At 48.5% G+C, this 14,036-nt stretch overlaps 1 protein-coding gene and 1 pseudogene across 1 annotated transcript; both read right to left on the bottom strand.

Moving 5' to 3' along the window:
• Window positions 1-3,412: 3,412 nt before the first annotated feature.
• On the bottom strand, window positions 3,413-5,913 carry LOC123136849 (cell division control protein 48 homolog E-like; annotated as a pseudogene).
• Window positions 5,914-7,416: 1,503 nt separating this feature from the next.
• Window positions 7,417-12,100, bottom strand: LOC123052613 (uncharacterized protein At5g01610). The gene is made up of 3 exons (XM_044475865.1): window positions 11,854-12,100; window positions 10,538-10,592; window positions 7,417-7,888 (listed from the first exon to the last, which is right to left on the bottom strand). The coding sequence occupies exons 1-3, from the start codon at window positions 11,938-11,940 to the stop codon at window positions 7,518-7,520; spliced, it is 513 nt and encodes a 170-aa protein (XP_044331800.1). The 5' UTR covers window positions 11,941-12,100; the 3' UTR covers window positions 7,417-7,517.
• Window positions 12,101-14,036: the final 1,936 nt, after the last annotated feature.

Here is a 14,036-nt window from a genome sequence, read left to right as displayed (position 1 = left end):
GCGCTGAACGTAGCAACACCATCCCTAGCACTACAAGAGCAACCGGGGGCCTCAACCGTGAACACGCCACCGTGAAGAGAAGAAGCTACATACGATGAACCATGGGCTCCAAGGCGGTGCCTACAGGAAGGTTACGACACCGAAGCGCCGCCACCGCCCGATCCAAGGGTCGGGGTTTCCCCTGGAGCAACACGACGGGAAGTGAGAGCCGCGACGATGCCATCAAGAAGGGAACGAACTTCGCCACCACTGGTCCGTCGGAAGATAGAATAGGTTTTCACCCCGACTAATATTCACCACCACCGAACGTCACAACCTGACTACCACGCCGCCCACACGGCCATGGCCGCCAGGCAGCACCAAGCCACGGGCTTTGCCCATGAGCACCGCAACACCACCACCAGGGCCGCCGCCCCGGCATCCAGCACCTCGATGCCACCTCACCCGCCACCCACCGCTACCCCAACCAAAGAGACGAGTGAAAAGGAACCGCCTTTCGCACCCCTGAGCATTCTCCAACGTCGAGGCCCAATAGGCCGGCCAAAACTGGCCACCATCGACTCGTCCTGCCGCCGGGCGCGAGACGAGTCAGGTCCTGCTGTCGGGCGCGAGATGAGTCAGGTCCTGCCGCCGGGCGCGAGACGAGCTCGGTCCTGCTGCCGGGCGCGAGACGAGTCCAGTCCTGCTGCCGGGCGCGAGACAAGCTCGGTCCTGTTGCCGGGCGCGAGACGAGTGATGGGCCGCAGCTGGGAGAGGACCAACCCTCCGATGAAGGTAACGCCCAAGCGACAGGGAGATGAATCGAAGGTCGATAAGGGCGCTCACCGACAGGCAGACGCCGAAGAAGTCCAGCCGCCGCCGTGAAACGACCCAGACCACCGCCATGGGCCACCACCACGCCGTGGCAGCCCACATCCACGTTGGGACCCCGAGGGGCAGCCCCAAGCCAGCGCCACCACCCTCGCCGCCAACGGCCGCCGCACGCAAGGTCGGCCGAAGCCCACACCGCCGCCGGCGCCACCACCAGCACGAACCACCACCACCGCACCGCTGCGTCCCGTGCACCGCAGCTCCCTGGCCCATCATCGCCGGCCCGCGCCAGCCCCTGATGAGCGAGGAGGTGAGAAGACCCCGCCGCCACCGGCGCCGGCCCCCTCTGGCGCCAGTGGGAGGGGGAGGAGGAGAGGCGGGCGGCGGCTAGGGTTCCTCCCCTGCTGCCCGCGGGAGCGCCACAGGAGGACGGACAAAGGGAGTGATACAAAATCTCCTCTGATTCCCCAGTTCTCTTGATTATCTTGTGTGCTTGCGCTCAAGATCTCGGTTCCTATCACTAGGGCTGAGAAAGAGAAGCGGCGGCCTCGGTCTGGCTTCGGTACAGATGATGGGTGGGTAGCAGTAGGAGGCGAAAAGAGAGAGGAGTGTGCTCTGAGCTTTGCAAATATGCAAATCATAATGGTTGTGTGCGTGACGGTGCGCACTTTGACATTTTCCTGTTTGCAAACTCTATAGGTCTAGGCAGTTCATAGTATTTTGTGTTTATTATCTGTTGTAATATGCATTTGTTTTTTTATTTTCTACTAGAACTAAGGTTCAAGATCCAACTTTGAATTAACAAAGTCATCTACCGGCCAAAATAAAATTTCAACGACTTAAAAAGCAACAAATAAAACGGACAAGGATACAATGTGTTGTGCAAAGCATCAATCAGATAACAAGCAAAAATGTAGAGATTAAAGCACGAGCACTGCTTGAGGTCGATGAAAGCCCTCCGCCAGAAAACAAGCAAAAATCACACCCATAGTCTATTTTTCTCTCCATTTCCTGCATTGCCACTTGCATCCAAACTTGATGACCTTTACAGGCCACATCACACCCAAGATCTAGAGGAATTCAAACTAAAAACTGGATAGAACATGGCGCCCCGGTCCGGTCACCCTTTCTGGTCTGGTGGAAGATTCAGGATGACAGCAAAACAAGCACTAAATTGTGGAGATACAGAAAAAGTCATGGATGGGAGTTTTCAGCAACACAGTTGGTTAATAGGCCGATCATATAGCACAACGATTTGAATGTAAGCTAGCGGAGAAAACATATCTAAGGCCCTGTTCGGAATAGAAGATAAAAAGCCGTAGGAACGGAGGAACGACAGAAATAGGAAAAGGTGTGTAGGTGATAGATGCACAGTTTCAGTTTCTGAACAGAAGACATGATCCTCTGCTTTATTCATGTTTCCCCTTCTCAGATTGTCCATGGTCATCATTTTGCCATGAGGTACCACTTACTAGCCAGAGGGAAATCTCAACTTCTGAAGGAGCATGTATTTAATAATTTTCTAGAGTGAGTTGGTTGAGTAAATCCGCTGTCGGTATATTGCCAGATATTTCTGGGCAGCCATGCCATTGACCTTGTTAATGCTGGAGGCAATCTGCTCTACCTCATACCAAAAATCCATCACAGCTGGGGTAAAATTTCTTCCCAAGTTAAAGCTTGAGAGCATGGCCAATACCTGGATCAGAGTAAACAGGCCAATACTGAGCATCTAAGGGAGCAGCAAAGGTACTATCTACAGGGACAACAATTACCACATGCCAATACCTGGCACACTGATTGGACTCGACTCGTGGACACTAGACAGTAGGACATCAAAGGTTTGTGTTTCTTAAGAGTAAGTTCATGGCACAACAGAAAATTCAACTGTAGTATAAATCATCGTCTTCTTCTGCTGACACGACAGCAGATGCCAAAGGATCTTATGTGAATAACTAACTAATTAATATCAACATGAATAATCTACTGCCTTGCAAATTATTTCGGTTACTTTGTTAGAGAATCCAAAATTTTGATATTCGTGCATTGTAGAGACTTTCAGGTAATGCTGAACTAATTTGTCATCATTCTGGAGAGGCTGGGGTATTTTCTCAGTAGAGGTACTCATTGCAACAACAAAATGTACAGTATGATAGAAGGTTTATTTAGCATTATATGACAGAAGGTTTATTAGATACATAAAGGAATCGAATTAGTACATTTCAAAGAAAAAAATGGCATCACATATAATGCTAAATTGCTATTACCCTTTGCTAGGGCCTGTACAGAACAAGAGAACTTTACCACAGGCCAATGGATATATCCTTGTCACACAGACTGGAATAGGAGACGAGAGGAAATGTTTTTTTTCTTTCTTTTAGGTGGAGGATACAATCTTCAAACTTCAGCATATATATATACATCACAACACCGCACGTAAAAATATGATTACATGATCTTCCTATGTCTTACAGATGCATACTCCTAATATAATACAGTAAGTTCAAGAGACAACAGACAATTTAATTGTACAAATCATCTTCTTCAGCTGCCTTGATCTTCCTATGTCTTACAGATGCATACTCCTAATATAATACAGTAAGTTCAAGAGACAACAGATAATTTAACTGTACAAATCATCTTCTTCAGCTGCCGTGGTAGAGGATGCGAAAGCATCTGTCGCAGCGGTAGTGCCTGCCGCCGGCTGATCAACGAACCGGAACTCGGTACCGAAACCACGGGACTGCTGCAGCGTCTGAGCAAAGGCCTGGTATTTGCGAATATCAGCATCGCTCACACTCCGGCATGCATACCTCATGCTCTCCTCGAAGTGAGCAGCCTTGATCTCGTCCACCTCGTCTTCCTCCATGGCTTCAGGGTTTTCCTTCAGCCGCCTCTCCTTTTCCATGTCCTTCTCAATGTTCTCTCTGATGGCGTATTTGCACGCACGCTGGCAGATTTCCGTGATGTCTGCGCCGCTGAACCCTCGCGTGTATTTGGCGAGTGCATTCAGGTCAACGTCCTTGGCCACAGGAGACTTCCTAAGGCAGGCCCTGAAGATCTGGAGCCTTGATTCGACATCAGGCAGAGGAATGTAAATGAGCTGATCAAGGCGCCCAGGCCTAAGCAAGGCAGGGTCTATGATGTCTGGCCTGTTGGTGGCACCGATAATGAACACAGTTTTCTTGGCATTCATTCCGTCCATTTCGGTAAGAAGCTGATTCAGCACTCTATCAGCGGCGCCTCTGGCATCGCCGACACTGTTTCCTCTCTGGGTGGCAATCGAGTCAAGCTCATCGAAGAAGAGGACACATGGTGCCGACTGCCTTGCCTTGTCGAAAATCTCACGCACATTGGCCTCGCTCTCACCAAACCACATGGTAAGCAGCTCCGGTCCTTTGATGCTGATGAAGTTAGCCTGGCACTCGTTAGCAATCGCCTTGGCCAACAAGGTCTTGCCGCAGCCCGGAGGGCCGTAGAACAGAACACCTTTGGAGGGAGACATGCCAAACTTCTCAAACTTCTCTGGGTACTCCACCGGATACTGGACGGTCTCCTGCAGCTCCCTTTTGACACCCTCAAGACCACCGACATCTTCCCAAGAGACATTTGGAACTTCAACGACAGTTTCACGAAGGGCGGAAGGGTTGCTTGTCCCTAATGCAATCTTGAAATGGTCGTTCGTGACAGCCATAGAATTCAGTATCTCCGCATCAATGGTGTCATCCTCGAGGTCGATAACATCCATCTTCTCGCGAATGCACTGGAGAGCAGCCTCGGTGCAAAGGGCGGCGAGATCAGCGCCGACATACCCGTGAGTGTCCCTCGAGACATGCTCCAGCTCAACATCTTCAGCCAGCTTCATGTTTTTGGTGTGAATCCGGAGAACCTCAAGCCGCCCAACTTCATCGGGGACTCCAATGTCGATCTCCCGGTCAAACCTGCCAAACCTTCTGAGAGCAGGGTCGATGCTGTTCGGGCGGTTGGTAGCACCCATGACAATAACATGTGAGCGGGACTTGAGCCCATCCATGAGAGTGAGCAGCTGCGAGACAATACGCCTTTCGACCTCTCCATTGGTCTTGTCTCTCTTTGGGGCTATGGAATCGATCTCGTCGATGAAGATGATGGCCGGCGCATTCTTCTCGGCCTCTTCAAACGCCTTCCTGAGGTTGCTCTCGCTCTCTCCGGCCATCTTCGACATGATCTCCGGGCCATTGATCAGGAAGAAGAAGGCGCATGTTTCATTAGCCACAGCTCTGGCAATGAGGGTCTTGCCGGTCCCAGGTGGCCCATACAGCAAGATACCCTTTGGAGGCTTCACACCGATGCACTTGAACAGCTGGGGTGGCGCAGCGGGAGCTCAACCAGCTCTCTGATCTGGGCCATCTGCTTCCTGACTCCACCGACATCGTCGTAGCCGACGTCGTCGAGACTCTCCTCATCCTCCCGCTTGACAGGCTCGCCGTCACAGAATATCTCCGTGTCAGAGGCGACGATGCAGTACTCCGCGGGGTCGGTCTCCACAACCTTGAACTCCACGCTCGTCATGCCGCCTCTCACCAGGAACAGGTCTCCTTTCCTGAGGGGACGATAGGCCTCGAGGAAGTAGGGTCTCAGGAAGGCGTCGAAACAGGTTTCCGGCGATCCCCTCGACGGTGTCGTCAACGGGGAGTACGTGCACGCGCTTCCCGTACTTGACGTCCGGGCACTGATGGACGGAGACGACGTCGCCGAGCCGGACCCTCAGGTTCTTCCGGACGACCTTGTTCATCCGGACCTTGGTCTTGTCGCACGTGTCGTCTGGGAGTAGAATGCAGATCGTGTCCTTTCGCTTCTTGCCCTTGAGCAGGACGATGTCGCCGTGGAAGAGCTCGAGGCTGTCCATGGTGTCCGGGTGCAGGGCGACGGTGGAGTTCTCGTCGTTGGTCGCCTCGTCGACCACCAGCCGGTTCGGCGACTTCTTCCTCTCCAGGATCGCCGTGGAGTAGTCTTTCTTCCCGCTCGCGTCGCCCTGGCTCGCCATGGGATGGGACGCGCGTTTGTCTCGATTGGATTCAGTTGTTTTCCTTGGGAAAGTGGGTAAACGATCCTTGGTTCCTTGATCTCGCTGTGCGATGTGAGGAGGAAGTTGAGGAGATCGGCTGACCCTTTATAGCATCTTTCTCCCTGTTCCTGGAGTAGGGGGTTGGTGTCGGAGTTGTATAGCCCGAGTTGATAGGGAGGAGGAATCCGGCGTCCCGGCGGAGTGGGTCTTCTCCGGCAATGCGACGTGAAGGAGAGTCCACTCCAGTCCAGGTAGGAGACGGTCGATCGAGGAGGACTCGGTGTCAGGCTCAGGACCCTGCTAATCTGAACCTGAAGATAACTGAAGAAATCGACAGCGAGACACGGACTGAAGAAACAAGCTCAGGAAAAGTACAACGATTCGATGGATGGCTACGATTGAAGCTCGCCAGATCAACGAACGGCTCACGTTGACGCTCAGCTCTCCTGTTTACCGTCCGACAAATTTAACAGTTAATAACTGAAGCTTGTTCACTGCCCTTCAGTTAACTGCCGTGGGTCATTTCCTGCCGTGGATCGGGCATCATTTTTTTTCTTCAAATATTGTAACTAGCTCTAGAACCCTAGCTACTTGGTAGAATTAGCTCGGTCCAAGAGAACTTGTATGTGTGACATGATTCGGGGTATCTAAAACCCAATCACTCCTCTGATTCCCCGGTTCTCTTGATTATCTTGTGTGCTTGCGCTCGAATTGATCTCGGTTCCTATCATTAGGGCTGAGAAAGAGAAGCGGCGGCCTCGATCTGGCTTTGGTACAGATGATGGGTGGATAGCAGGAGGAGGCGAAAAGAGAGGGGAGTGTGTTCTAAGCTTTGCAAATATGCAATATGCAAATCATAACAGCTGCGCATTGGTGCGCATTTCTGACATTTTCCTGTTTGCAAACTCTAGGTTTAGGCAGTTCATAGTATTTTGCGTTTATGATCTGTTATAATATGCATTTGTTTGTTTTATTTTCTACTACTCCCTCCGTTCGGAATTACTTGTCACAAAAATGAATGTATCTAAACGTATTTTAGTTCTAGATACATCCATTTTCGAGACAAGTAATTCCGAACACATAGTAGAACTAAGGCTCAAGGTCCTACTTTTAAATTAACAAAGTCATCTACCACCCAAAATAAAATTAGAACGACCAACTTTGAATTAACAAAGTCATCTACCGGGCCAAAAAGCAACAAACAAAACGTACAAGGATGCAATGTATTGGGCAAAGCCTCAATCAGATAACAAGCAAAAATGTAGAGACTAGAGCACAAGCACGGTTTGAGGTCGATGAAGCCCTCCCCCAGAAAACAAGCAAAAATCACACCCATAATCTATTTTTCTCTCCATTTCCTGCATTGCCACCTGCATCCAAACTTGATGGCGTTTACAGGCCACATCACACCCAAAGATCAAGAGGAATTCAAAACTAAAAACTGGATACAACATGGCGCCCCGGTCCGGTCGCCCTTTCTGGTCTGGTGTAAGAATCAGGATGACAGCAAAACAAGCACACATTGTCAAGATATAGAGAAAGTCATGGATGGGAGATTTGAGCAACACAGTTGGTTAATAGGCCGATCCGATAGCACAACAGATTCCAATGTAGCATATCTAAGTAATTACATTGCACCTGCCAGCCCAGGTACAGGTATGCTCTAGAACTTGTCTATGATGATGCCATCTCTGACAACCTCATACGCATCGCGGCTGCGGGTCTTCTTCATGCCGGCAGTGAAATGGACCTTTGAGCCCTCGGTCTTGATGGAGGTCACCTTGGTCCATACAAGCACCTTGGTCTTCATGCCCTCGATGTCAGAAAGCTTTCCCTTCTCGAGGTAGCCGGTCACACAGGTGAAGAACCGCACCACCGATGAGTCCTTGTACCCGACGTCACAAGCTGACGGGATGTACACTGTCAGCTTCTTTGTCTCTTCATTGAACTCGTAATTAGTTGTGTCCCGTGGGAAGAGGCCTGCTGGCATGTCATATTCTTTGAGAAGATCTGGTAATGCTTTCTGCAGCTTGCCTGCGACCAAGACACGTTGTACTCAGGTCAGCAAACGTGTTTTTGAAGAAAAAGATCAGTAAACATTGGAAATTTCAGCCTTCTCAACATGCCAAAGCTTTTGCCTATTTTGCTTGCTTCAGAAGCAATTTTTGTTGCAAGACAATCAGACAGAGAGAAAGGAACAAAACAAGTGGCTATGTCTATAAAAAGATGGGGAGACATAGTAAGATCATGAACATGACCCTCAAGGTAATCTCTCATGTAACGCCTTGCTCGCAATGCAGATGGACCCTTACTAGCATTACTTTACATAGATGTGACTCATGGTTACCAAAACTGACATTTTGGCCAATCAAAAGATGTCACCTGAAATTGATGATCATTAAAGCAAACAAAATAATACAACAACTAGGGTTGCCGATAAGAGCATAAACTCATCAGAGTTTCGGGATGATTCTGACATGCCTTTGGTATTCAAGAATACATCATCATGATACTGCTTTGTTTCTAGTTAATACAATTAAACCCACATTTTTGGTTATCACATAAAGGGAACCAGCATTAACTGGGTACTAGACCACATGGCATATGAAATATGAGTGGATATTTTCCTGCAAGGCATTCACTCGTCAAAACCTTGTACTGCTCCAAAAACTAACAAATGCCGCCCCTTCCAGATTTACTCCAATAAAATGAACAATCTGCTATTATTTTTTATCCCTAAAAAGGTGGTGCATAACTGGTAAGTGATATATTTTCAATTATCTGAGTATGTCTTGGTTTCCTCTTGCTCCCTCGTTTCAAAATAGACGTCCGTTTAGCCTCTCCAAGTTTTGTCAAAATAACTGTCCTACACTTCCAAAGTTCCAATGCAATTTTAGTCAATGTCTTCCTACTTGCCCTTAAAAAGTGTCATAAAAAAGAGTGTGCTTGCAAGGCCTTGCTTTGTGGAGGAAAAGGAGAACTTAATGACTTTGTGAGGAAAAAGAGATGGGCCATATAGACACGTCACCAACACTAAATTTGTGTGCCCAGCTCTAAAAAATACATCTTTTTATTATTCTGAAACGGAGGGAGCACATGTTAGCGCCTTAAAATTATAGATGGCCATTGCTCAATATCACTAACACACAGCTATCAGAAATATCAAAAATGTAAATAAACCACAACCAGACATAAATCACAATTTTAAGAAGTCCCATTTAGATGTGAAGTGGAAGGGGAGCCTTGGCGCAGCGGTAAAGCTGTTGCATTGTGACCAAGAGGTCACGGGTTCGAGTCCTGGAAACAGCCTCTTGCAGAAATGCAGGGAAAGGTTGCGTACAATAGACCCAAAGTGGTCAGACCCTTCCCCGGACCCTGCACCAGCGGGAGCTACATGCACCAGGCCTATGTTGCAGGGATACGGCTGGGAGGTGCCGTATCGGTGCAAAAAACGTGGCCAGAACGGGGATACGCATGGATACGCAGGGGATACACGTATCCCGAAGTATCCACTTTTTCTGAATTAAAAAAAAGGAAAAATTGCAAAACGGCTGGGATACGAAGGGATACCTCAGGGATACGTAGGGATGTAAAGATTTGAACCACAGCCCATCAGGAGGCCGACGTGGGCTGCCTCATATGGACATATGATCGCTAAAACAAACCCTCACGCACGACTCATTCGTATCGCCGCCGTCACCTGGCAGTTGCCACATCGCATCTGCGATCTGTCCGCACCGCCGGCAGCAAGCAGCGTCTCGCGGATCTCTCCCGCCGGACGCCGGCAGTGAGACGCAGCGCCGGGCTGATCTCTCTTTTGGGCCGCCGGCAGTGCCGCAGCATTAGGGAATGGCGTCTATGTCGATCCGTCCATGCTCTATTTGTCGTTCTGGGAGTAACGCCGCTGAGGAGAACCAGCATACCAATCCTAAATATCCCCTGTGGGTTCATGTTACAAGATACAACACTGCTGGTGGTGACTCTGGTCGTGGAGGAATTTCAAGATTTAAATGCCACTTTTGTGATGAGGTTTTCCTAGGGAGTTATTCAAGAGTGAGAGCACATCTTTTGAAGATTTCAGGTTCTGGTGTGAAGATATGTAACAAGATTGCTCATCCTGTCCTCGAGCAACTTCACGAGGAAGATCGTGAAGCCACAGCCAATATTTGAGCAAGAGATGGTAGGAGATGAATCATCTGAAGCTTGACGCCTTGGCCTTCAAGTTAGCACATTTACTTCATATTTCTATTCCATGTTTTATTTAATTATTCAGTACTAAACTACTGTTGTGTGCTGCTGCTTGAACCACTGAATTATTTGCGCATTTGTACATATACTCGCCGTATCCCCGTAAGTCTATTTTCAGAAAATGCCGTTTTCCCGTATCCCCGTATTCGTATCCCCGTACCATGTAACATAGCACCAGGCTGCCCCATTTAGTTATGAAGTGTAAACAAGCATTGCTATTTTCTATCAATACTAGATATCGATGTGCATCAGCTAATGAGCTTCATCAAAATTTATACACTAAGAAGTATATTGTGCCATACTTATAATAGTAAACTTTTAAATACTGCTGGAGTGTTGTACCAGCAGTATACCATATAGGTAATATCGTATGGATATTTGGTATTTGCTACAACATAGTTTGCCATTAGAAAATACAGAGTAGACATGGCATACCTTTGATCTTGTTCACCATCCATTTAGCTCCCCCGCCAATACTGGAAGAGACCGACTGGATTCAAAATGTACATAATGTTATGTTAGAAGCTGGAAATGCATATAGAGCTTTGGCTTTCCTATAAGTAGGGTCTGGAAATACAACGTAAATCATCAAAACAGTGGGAGATGCTTCACATAGTACATTCATATTGATACTGAAAACACATTTAAGTAAGATAAATTACTGTAAAATAAAAATCTTCCAATGCTACAAAGCTAACAGCAGAACATAACAGAGATAACTAGTATTATCACTCATGTGCATCGCTGTGGACATGTGTATTTGGTAGGACGCACTGCACCAAAATAGCCTGACACACTTTCAGAGGTGATGTTCGTACAGGTATATAAACTCATTTCTAACGATTCATTAGCTTAGATTCCAATAAAAAAATAGTAGCATTGTTTTGCGTGTCTTTCATGCATTATTCCTCAAGTCAAAAGTCGTAACAATCATGTCAGAGTTTCAGGAATCTGAATGTGAGGTTGCCTAACCCAGTAGCATGAGCTGGAAACAATAATTATTTATTGGTTCTTTAGTTATACTTATGCTATAGGAAAGTGGTTAAGAATTTCCTCTGTTGTGTCAATCAGATTTGTAACTCTATGAAGGAAACCATGGACATTCTTCTTATCATAAATACTACAAGTTTAAATACACATGTAGCAAAGAAACATCGAGCTAAACATCTTTAGTATGACCCACAAGATAAAGTGGAGAGAGACGATGTGCACATTCAAGATTTGCACATACTATCCTGTCTACATTAGTACTGGAAACATTTAAATAGCATGAGATAGATCGAATAGGCGAATGCATATTCACGCACTATTACAGCCTAACATAAATGATAAATCGATTACCCATGCGAGGTTACAGGTAGACTCTGCTTACTACAAGGCTCATGCTAAATCACATCTTTCCCTGTAAACCCAATCTAGTTGAGTCAATTACCAAGGAACTTCAACACTGGTTGGAGAATTATGACACAATAAATACATTACTTAGATCTAGAAGCAATCTCCCAGCTGAAAACCCTGGAAAAGACAAAGATGGAATCATATCTCCGCGGCGCAAGGAAACGGATTAATCTAATACGATGCACAAATCGAAATTATCCATCCTCCTGGACATCTCGGATCTCGTGGCAAACCCAGGCGAATAATCCTCGATTTAGTCTAGCTTATCCTCGATTTAGCGACTAGGCGTCGGCGCAGACGGCGGAGACCTTCCTAGTGTAAGCGCAATGCAGACCAGGGATTGGAGGGCGTACGTTGAGGTCGTCGCCGATGGAGTCGATCTCCTTGCTGGCCCTCTTGCTGAACCAGTAGCTCCCCACCTTGTTCAGCACCTGGTCCATCTCCCCCTCCTCCCCTCTTCCCCGCCCCGAACCCGAACCCCCAGTCCGCCTCGAATCGGCCGGATTCGGTCTGGATCGCCGGAATCGGAGGAAGGCGATGGAGTTGAGAGCGCTGCCGCGACCTACCGGACTTTATCTAAGCTTTACAGTGACGACGAGGCTAGTCGTGCGGCGGTGTCGCGGAGATATCGCGGCTGTGCACGCGGTGTATGGACTTGGGCGTATGCAAGCCGGTCAATGATGCGTTGAGATTCGTGACCGTAGGGGTGGTCTGTGGGCCTGGTCTTTCTGGTAACGACATTATCTGTTTTTAACACTACAGAAGTTGACGGCGTCAGGTTAGCATATGATTGTGGGTGGCACGCACGGGATGGAGGAGGAGGCCACGAAACTGACGTGGTATCCTCCGAGGCTCCAACCTACCACGCCGGTTCTATCTATGTTTCATCATGCAACTCCAACACAAGGACCAAATACATGAACACGCACCCATCAGGCTGCAGGTGGGACTATAGATGGAAGTCCCACCACAATCCACCTAGTCCTAGTACAGTTTGGTGTTGAAAAAGTGAGCATCCCACCGAAATAAACATAGCTTAAGTGGGAATAAATGGGATTCTCACTTAACAAATCAGAGCAGTTTACTGAACAGCAGTACGCCAGTACAGAGCAACATGGTCACATCTGAAAACACATTCAAAGCAGCATGCATCCACCACCTCCGGTGCGACCCAGCACCGCCTCTCCGGGCCGCCGTCGTCGTCGACGAAATAACCATTGATGGGTTGGAGCTCGCCATCGTCGAAGCCTGCCATGGCACAGTAAGGTTGATATCTGATTTTAGAAATGAAACAGGGAAGCTGGGCTCCTTCACTTGAAGAAAATTGTAACAACGACCTCCCGCGCACGCATCGACATCGGTGGTGTTCCTGGCGACGCGTCTGAACGCGTCGATGATGTCGGGCGCATCCTCGGCCGCCACCCTCCTCGGCGACGTGAGTTCCTCGCGGCGGCCCTCAAAGCTCACCTGGGGGCTCACCTAATGCCTTTGCCGGATGGCATCGCTGACGACGGCCCCGGCGTCTTGGAGCTAGCAGAAGAAGACAGCGCCCTCGGCGTGCACGGCGTCCATTACGAGCTTCACGACGCCTAGATCCCTGGCATGTTCCTGAACAGCGATGGCTCCTCGTCCTGCAGCGCCGACGCAACGCGAGTGGCCTCGGTGATGAGGAGGCCGCCGGCGGTGGCGCGGTGGGAGGAGGAAGAAGCAGGGGTGCGATGGCGGACTGGCGACGGCCGGACCAAGCTGCGGCACCGTCCTCTTCTCTGCTCCTTGGGGCACGACCCACCAGGGTCGATCTCTAATTAACAGGACAAAGGTGGGCTCCCAACGGGATAGGTGGGTTAGCCCGATTATTATTATTTTCTTTCCAATGGGCACCCACTAAAGTAAATTAAGTGGGATGGGCTAATTAGTCCCACTTAATCCCACCTCCACTTGCAGCCTGACGCACCCACGACCCACCAATGCCTTAGATGAGTAGACATTCCTGGTCAATTTTCCTCCTGAGATAAATGTTGAACAGGTGACTGGGTACCCCTGTTTTGGTCTAATAAAAGAGAATACCATTGTCAAGGTGGATGTTTGGCTTGGAAATGTGACTGCTGAGGATGATCTTCAGGAAGTGTGGCTTAAACTCACGAAACTAAATCCAAAGTGGTGTGAGTGGTCCCTATTGGATCAAATCACCTCCACCTTTGGTGTGCTGTTAGATGTGGATTGGCAATACAACTTCCAGAGCTTCTATGAGATAGTTAGAGTCAAGATTTCCTGTAAGGATTACTCCAAAATCCCAAGAGAAAGAGTGTTTGGTATCCATGGACAGCTATATAGAATTCAGGTAGAAGTAGAGACACCAGTTGCTGAGGGAAGTGTTGAGACATAAAAAGACTCCAATTGCTACTAACCAAGTGGCCAAGGACCCTGGGACAGCAAATGACCCTTCTTCTGGAGCAAATGTTCTTCACAAGACTCAAAAATGCTAATGCTAAATAAGAAAACAGCAATGGTTCTGGGGGTGGAAACCACACCAAAA

This window comes from Triticum aestivum, chromosome 1A, assembly GCF_018294505.1.
Source record: "Triticum aestivum cultivar Chinese Spring chromosome 1A, IWGSC CS RefSeq v2.1, whole genome shotgun sequence".
Classification (NCBI taxonomy): domain Eukaryota; kingdom Viridiplantae; phylum Streptophyta; class Magnoliopsida; order Poales; family Poaceae; genus Triticum; species Triticum aestivum.
Note: the sequence above shows the minus strand (reverse complement) of the source record. Positions and strands in the feature narration are given on the sequence as shown.

Excerpts from the sequence above, each read along its gene's own strand:
- LOC123052613 (XM_044475865.1), bottom strand. The coding sequence starts at position 11,940 with ATGGACCAGGTGCTGAACAAGGTGGGGAGCTACTGGTTCAGCAAGAGG. Across the intron at positions 10,593-11,853 it reads CCATCGGCGACGACCTCAAC|TCGGTCTCTTCCAGTATTGG; the intron begins GTACGCCCTCCA and ends TTTTGAATCCAG. Across the intron at positions 7,889-10,537 it reads GATGGTGAACAAGATCAAAG|GCAAGCTGCAGAAAGCATTA; the intron begins GTATGCCATGTC and ends TCTTGGTCGCAG.